General features: G+C 39.1%; 1 protein-coding gene across 1 annotated transcript; it reads left to right on the top strand.

Annotated features, from left to right (window-relative positions):
• The first annotated feature begins 522 nt into the window (after positions 1-522).
• Positions 523-5,258, top strand: RPL24 (ribosomal protein L24). Its single transcript, XM_081301730.1, has 6 exons — positions 523-598; positions 713-788; positions 1,335-1,445; positions 3,509-3,645; positions 4,567-4,630; positions 5,137-5,258. Exons 1-6 carry the CDS (start codon positions 594-596, stop codon positions 5,215-5,217), a joined length of 474 nt encoding a protein of 157 aa, XP_081157856.1. The 5' UTR covers positions 523-593; the 3' UTR covers positions 5,218-5,258.
• Positions 5,259-6,846: the final 1,588 nt, after the last annotated feature.

Raw genomic sequence — 6,846 nt, 5'->3', positions numbered from 1 at the left:
TGCTGAGCTATAACCACAGACCCCTTCTCCGTTTTTTAACGTTAATAGTAAAGCTCCCCACTTCCTCCTTCTGGTGGTGGGGATTAAACCCATGGCTTCGAGCAACATGTATTCTACCACACAGCTACATCCTGGCCCGTAAAATTTAACTTTAGTTTTGTAAATGGGCTAATGCGGAAGGCAAAATGTGACTTGCGTTTAACCTGCGGGGTGTAAGTCTGTGGGTCTGTACAAAAGGAAGAAGAGCGAGGACACAGGACACCCTTCTCTTTCGTTCACAATCTTTGCAGTAGAACTGTTGGCTCTAGAACACCTGGCCCATGGAGGAATGACCTAGAATCGACCGCCAGTCGGCCCACCGGGCCACCTCCTTCCCCTCTCCACTGAGCGCTCCGCAGTCTAGTGGAATTCCTCCCCAGTCCCTCCGTAGCCAAGGACGCCGCGATTCTGCGCCGCCACGTGACGTCATCACCAAGCGCCCAAGTGAGCGAAAGGGATTAGGGGTGGGGATTCTCCCCACGACCTTATAAGGTCTTTTCCCGTGATTCTCTCCTTCTCTTCGCTGTCGTCCCTTTATCCCAGCAGCCGCAGCCATGAAGTAAGCTTGAATTCCAATCCGCTTCCATCCTCGCGCAGAACCTCTCTGCGGCGTCCTGGGCATGGCTATTACTTGTAAACAGCCCCCTTAATGGGTTTTCACTTTTTGTTATAGGGTCGAGCTGTGCAGTTTTAGTGGGTACAAGATATACCCCGGACACGGGAGGCGCTACGCCAGGACCGACGGAAAGGTAAAAGGCCGCATTAGCTTTTTTTCCTCTGAAAAGGAAAAACCGACCTACTTCAGTGTAAATGGCTTAATTTCTTACCAGTCTGTTGGCTTCTGAAAGGGTTCGGGAGCCTTGTGTGGAGTGATGGTTGGAATCAGGAATTTCTAAGTGAACCATTGAGGCTTAATGTAGTGTGAGCCAAGTGGGAAACGAGCGGTTTGTGTAATTAATGACGTAGCGTAAGCGAAGTAACCAGGGTACCCGGATATCTGCTTGTTAGACGGCCACAGGTCCTTTTGGAATCTCGGGAGGGACATGAGCAGAATTATCGGAATTTGATACCCCACCTTTGCTTAAAGCATAGCTTTGCCTCCTTGGGAGTACCGACCAAACGTAGCGACCTTGGGGGTATTAACTCAGTTACTAACAGTTATATGACCTAAGTTTTCTGGTCTCTGTGAGCCCCAATTTCATAAAACAGCTCTAAAATATTTTGACGGGTTTTTAAGCTCAGCGTCTTTTATTTGTATAGCTAGGTAGGTAATGACTTTGGATTTGTGACAACAGGTTTTCCAATTTCTTAATGCAAAATGCGAGTCGGCTTTCCTATCCAAGAGGAATCCTCGGCAGATAAACTGGACTGTCCTCTACAGAAGGAAGCACAAAAAGGGCCAGTCGGTGAGTGGAATACCCTTTGGTGTTGTGGGGCAATCTCTAAAGAAATTTAGCTTCCTGAGCATTGGTTTCTGTCATGTAATTTTTTGACTAAATGAGAGAGTTATTGAAATGTGCTTGTAAAATCTGTAAAGCATCACTGAAGTGAAAAGAGATAAGATGATGTACATTTTAGGCTTAGTAGTATGAAGTTGAAATCTGAAAATACCCCTTTGTACAAATTACATTAGTTACATTTGGGTTATAGAGCATGATGGAGATGTTAATGCAGTTCCAGTGCGTGATTGAGTCTTCTTATAACTTGGTTTTTAATATAGTCCCCATAGGATTAGCACTAACATAGATTAACGTAGATCACTTTAGTCTCCCAACTTGTAGTACTGGTTCATCCTGAAACCTAAAATAAATTTTTGGGAGCCTTGCTTTTTTGGGGGGCCGTGTCCTTAGCTAGATGACGAGGTTTGTGAGGAAAAAAGTTTTGATTGTGATGGTAGAACTACATCTGTTATTCAGATGACTTTGGGATATTTATGCTTATTTAGTGAGCATTTCCTGTGTGGAAGAGGAGGGAAAGTGCCTACTGCCTGCATGGTAGTACACACCTATAATCCCAGCTGCTTAGGAGTCTGAGGGAGGCAGACCAAAAATTCAGGCCAGCCTGGACAATTTAGCCAGGACCTGTTTCAAAAGAAAATTTAAACAGGCTGGTGATGTAGATCCCTGGTAGAGTACTTCCCTAGCTTGTTGGAGGCCCTGAGTTCAATCCTCAGTATGGGGGTGAGGGGTAATTATTTCTACTTCCATTTTAAAAATGGATTGGATGACTATTGTCAAAAAAAGAAATGGGATATTATAGGTGTTGGTGCGGACAAGGAGAAGCTGGAACCCTTGTTCATTGCTGGATATAAAATGGTGCAGCCACTATGGAAACAATCATTTAATTCATTGTTAAATTCATTATGATCTGGCATTTCTTTTTTCTTATATCTTTATTTCATTTTTATGTGATGCTGAGGATCGAACCCAGTGCCTCATGCATACTAGATGAGCGCACTTAACACTGAGCCACAAACCCAGCCCATGATCTAGCATTTCAACTCTTAAGTTTATACCCCAAAGAAATGAAAATAGGTACTCCCTAACTTGTATACTGATGTTAATAACACCATTGTTCACAACAGCCAAAAGGTAAAAATGAATATGCATCAGAAGATTAATGGATAACAAAATGCACAGTTGAATAACTGTCATTCCAAATGCTTGAAGCAGTAAGTATCTCTGGAATGGAATGTTTCAGGAACTTGGATTAGCTGGATATTTATAATGAAATATTTTGTTGAGGGACCTAAATCTAATTCATTACGGTTCTTATAAATAGCCTGAAGGTAATTTGATATTTTAACAACCTTTCCATTGTGGTTGTCAAGAAATTTTGGATTTTAGAGCAGTTTGGATTTTGTGGTTGCAGATGCTCAGCCTGTTACATACAGGCTTAAAAAAAGGCTAATAACCAGTTGACTTCTTATGAACCTTGAAGATAGGCCAAGTGGAAATACAAAATGCTTCCACTTTTTTAAGTTATCTAGAGTAGGCTGTTAATAGGGAGAAAGAATGGGGAGATATTGTTTAGTGTTTGCAGAGTTTGAGGTGCTTAAAAAAAGTTCAAAATAGATGATTTAAATAGTTCATAAGGGGCTGGGGATGTGGCTCAAGCGGTAGCACGTTCGACCCTCAGCACCACATACAAAGATGTTGTGACCACCAAAAACTAAAAACAAATAAATATTTAAAAAAAATTCTCTCTCTCTCTCTCTCTCTTAAAAAAATAGTTCATAAGTAGAAAACTTACACGTTTTATTTCATTTCAAATAATTGGCATTAATTTTTTTGTTGTTGAGTATGAGTCTTAAAAGACTTCATTAATTTTTGTTTTACAACTCAGTTTTGTTTTTAGTGTCTTAAGAATATTGATAAATTCAATTCCCCCCACTAGCCCTTTCTTAAAAATCTAAGTCTTATTAAAAGACTTAGGTTAATAAGTGTGCTCCCATGTTTTTGTTTTGTAGGAAGAAATTCAAAAGAAGAGAACTCGACGTGCAGTCAAATTTCAGAGGGCCATCACTGGTGCATCCCTTGCTGATATCATGGCCAAGAGGAATCAGAAACCAGAAGTTAGAAAGGCTCAACGAGAGCAAGCTATTAGGTAAGAAATGGTTCACTGAACATTTCAACTCTTGGGGGTAAACTTTATGTTTTATTTACAATATAGTCTAATTTGTTTTATTTTTTTGTACTGGGGATTGAACCCAGATGAGATTTGCTGAGCTACGTCCCTGGCCCATTTGATTTTTAATTAGAGACACGGTTTCCCTAGGTTCCTGAAGCCTATCCTTAAACTTGGGATCTTCCTGCCTCAGCCTCCAGAGTAGTTGGGATTACTTATAGGCCATTGACACCATGCCAGGCTTTAATTTCTGTTGTGTTGAAATTCTATATGCAAACCAAAGAGATGAAAAATTATGCTCTTTATGTGCCATATGAATTGTAATGCATTCTGCTGTCCTATAACAAATTAAAAATTTTTAAAAAGTGGGAAAAACATCCTATGTGGAGGGGCTGGGGTTGTGGCTCAGCAGTAGTGTGCTCGCCTAGCCTGTGCAAGGCCTTGGGTTCGATTCTCAGCACCATGTAAAAACAAATAAAATAAAGGCATTGTGTCCGACTACAACTAAAAATAAATATTTAATAAGTAAAAATCCTATTGCAACAACTTTGGAAGTTGAGACAGGATTGCAAGTTTGAGGCTAGCCTCAGCAACTTAGTTAGACCTTGTCTCAAAAGTTGAAAGGTCTAGGGATATAGCTCAGTGGTAAAGCCAGTTCCCAGTACAACAAAATAAAATGGCATATGCAGTAAAATTTACTGTACTCTGTAATACATGTTAACAAAAGTGACTTGATGATGAAATTAATCCCCTTGGATTTGGGACTTAGCCTAGAAATGAAAAATAGAAATGGGGGGAAGGAAGCAATTTGATAGTTCTGAAACTGTAGCTCTGTCTTAACTAGTGGTACTCTTAAGGAGTAAAGTACTTTGTCTAAATTTTTAATCTTTAACTGCACAGGGCTGCCAAGGAAGCAAAAAAGGCTAAGCAGGCATCTAAAAAGACGGCAATGGCTGCTGCTAAGGTAATTGTGGGGGTTTTCTTGAATTTCTTAATATAACCAAGTTTTTGTTATAAGCCAAAGAGTAGTAAGTGAAAGTAGATACCCAGACTTTATTGGATTTCTGGGTGATTGGTTCAGGTCTCTGAAGTTGTCTTTCTAGGAGTCACGGTGTCTTTTTAATATTAGGTATTGGGAATGGGGAAAATAAATGTGGCTTTTGATTTTTAAACTTTATTTCTTAGAAAGGTTTTGGTAACAGTGTAGAGTTACACAGCTTTTTTGTTGCCATGATGAAAACTTTAAACTAGAAATCAACATTGGTTCTATACTACTAATAAAGATAGCATCCTTTTTCTATTTGGATACAGTTCATAATCCCAATTGTGTCTCCTTATTCTCCAATCTGTACAGTATCTTTGTCTTTCATTATAAAGATGGAAATGAACTTTTAACATGGGGAGTTACATAAAATTTTGATAAAAGTTTTGTTAAGTAATGTCATATAATGTCATATTATCTTTTTACAGGCTCCCACAAAGGCAGCACCTAAGCAAAAGATTGTGAAACCTGTGAAGGTTTCCGCTCCCCGAGTTGGTGGAAAACGCTAAATTGGCAGATGAGATTTTAAAATAAAGATGTCTATAACTTAGATGGTGTTGAATTTTTGCTCCTAAACAAGCATGTTGGGTCCACATGGTAATAGGTGTAAAGTAAAGTTGAGAATTTAAGACAATTTCAAGTTCATTTCTTGGGGCTGGGGGTATTGATCAAAATTGTAGACTATTTGGTTAGCATACATGTGCTCTGGGTTTGATTTCCTGTGCCAAAATAAAATGAAAGTTCATTTTTCAGAAATAATGCCTTCTGATGTAAACCTTTTAATTGGAGAAATGTTAAAATAAGGCAATAGGGGCTGGGGATGTGGCTCAAGCAGTAGCGCGCTCGCCTGGCATGCGTGCGGCCCGGGTTCGATCCTCAGCACCACATACAAACAAAGATGTTGTGTCCGCCGAGAACTAAAATAAATATTTTAAAAAAATAAGGCCATAAAGATGTATGGTTGAATGCTAGCTGTTTCAATGTGTTTAGGACACATTACACAGACTGAAAGTACTGCAGTGTTGCATAGATTTAGCCCAAGTTGACTATTCAAATACTCTTCTCTATCCATGACAGATACATTTGTTTTTTATTGGGTTTGCCTTATACATCGGGACCCCCCTTCTCCCACCATTAGCTATTAGCTGATTTGATGGTCCCCCAAATTATCAGCTGTATTAATCTCTTGCTCCCAGAAAATAGCATCCCCCTTTCTATTCTGGCTATATTATTCTGTCTCTGAACCCAGGGACACTGAATAAGAGTATATTGTACTATTGCCAGAGTAATTTGTTGAGCTGTGCCAAATAAAATTGCTCAGTAGACTGATGATCAAGAGATGTGTAATGTGATAAGGAAAATACTATAATTTGTGAACAGGCTTGTACTCTATAGATGACTTTATTAACTGCCCACCTGTGCTGAGTTGCAAGAATACAAAAATGCATAAGCCATGTCTTAAACAAGCTTTCTCAAGGTGAAATTATGGTCCATGTCAACATTTCCTTCATCACTATTTATCCACGATAATGGATTACAAATTTTCTTCCCCTGGTTAATGTTAAATTCAGGCATTATTCTAATTGTTGGGTATAGTAAATAGGTTTGCAGAGAACCTGAAAAATAATTTTATGTGTAACCAGTGTTATGCAATGAATAAGATATACTGATAAACAAATGAAAAGATTAAGGTTTTTCTTGGAAAAAATAAGGTCACTAGCTGAAAAAGGAAAGTTAAAAGCCAAAATATCCAAATGAATGCTGAGGGGTTGTTGATTTTTGGACACAAAATCTCCCCTTGTAAAATGTCATTTCTCTTGTCAGATGGATCTACCAATTGTAATTGCCCTGGAGTCCCAGGGAGCTCAGAATGAGCTGGAAATAAACACTTGATTGCCAACTCTCAGTACAGATTTTAGCTTTACTCCCTCAGGAAGACACTCTTGACCACAGGAAACCACTTTTGTTAAAATACTTGTTTATTGTCCCAAAGGAGAATTTGGAGAATCAATGGACTTCTCAATGTGTAACAACACCACAAAACTGAACTGGTGGAGGGATGTTTTTATAACTTGGTTTTCTTAAATAGTATTTGCCACTTCCCATTTGTATTGTTTTTCTTTTTTTTAGACAGGATC

Source organism: Spermophilus citellus (genome assembly GCF_964194105.1).
Source record: "Spermophilus citellus genome assembly, chromosome: 7".
NCBI lineage: Eukaryota > Metazoa > Chordata > Mammalia > Rodentia > Sciuridae > Spermophilus > Spermophilus citellus.
The sequence above is the reverse complement of the archived record's forward strand: the minus strand, read 5'-3'. Positions and strand labels throughout refer to the sequence as shown.

Coding starts and splice junctions, on each gene's coding strand:
- RPL24 (XM_081301730.1), top strand. Junction 789..1,334: donor ACGCCAGGACCGACGGAAAG/GTAAAAGGCCGC, acceptor TTGTGACAACAG/GTTTTCCAATTTCTTAATGC. Junction 3,646..4,566: donor CAACGAGAGCAAGCTATTAG/GTAAGAAATGGT, acceptor TTAACTGCACAG/GGCTGCCAAGGAAGCAAAAA.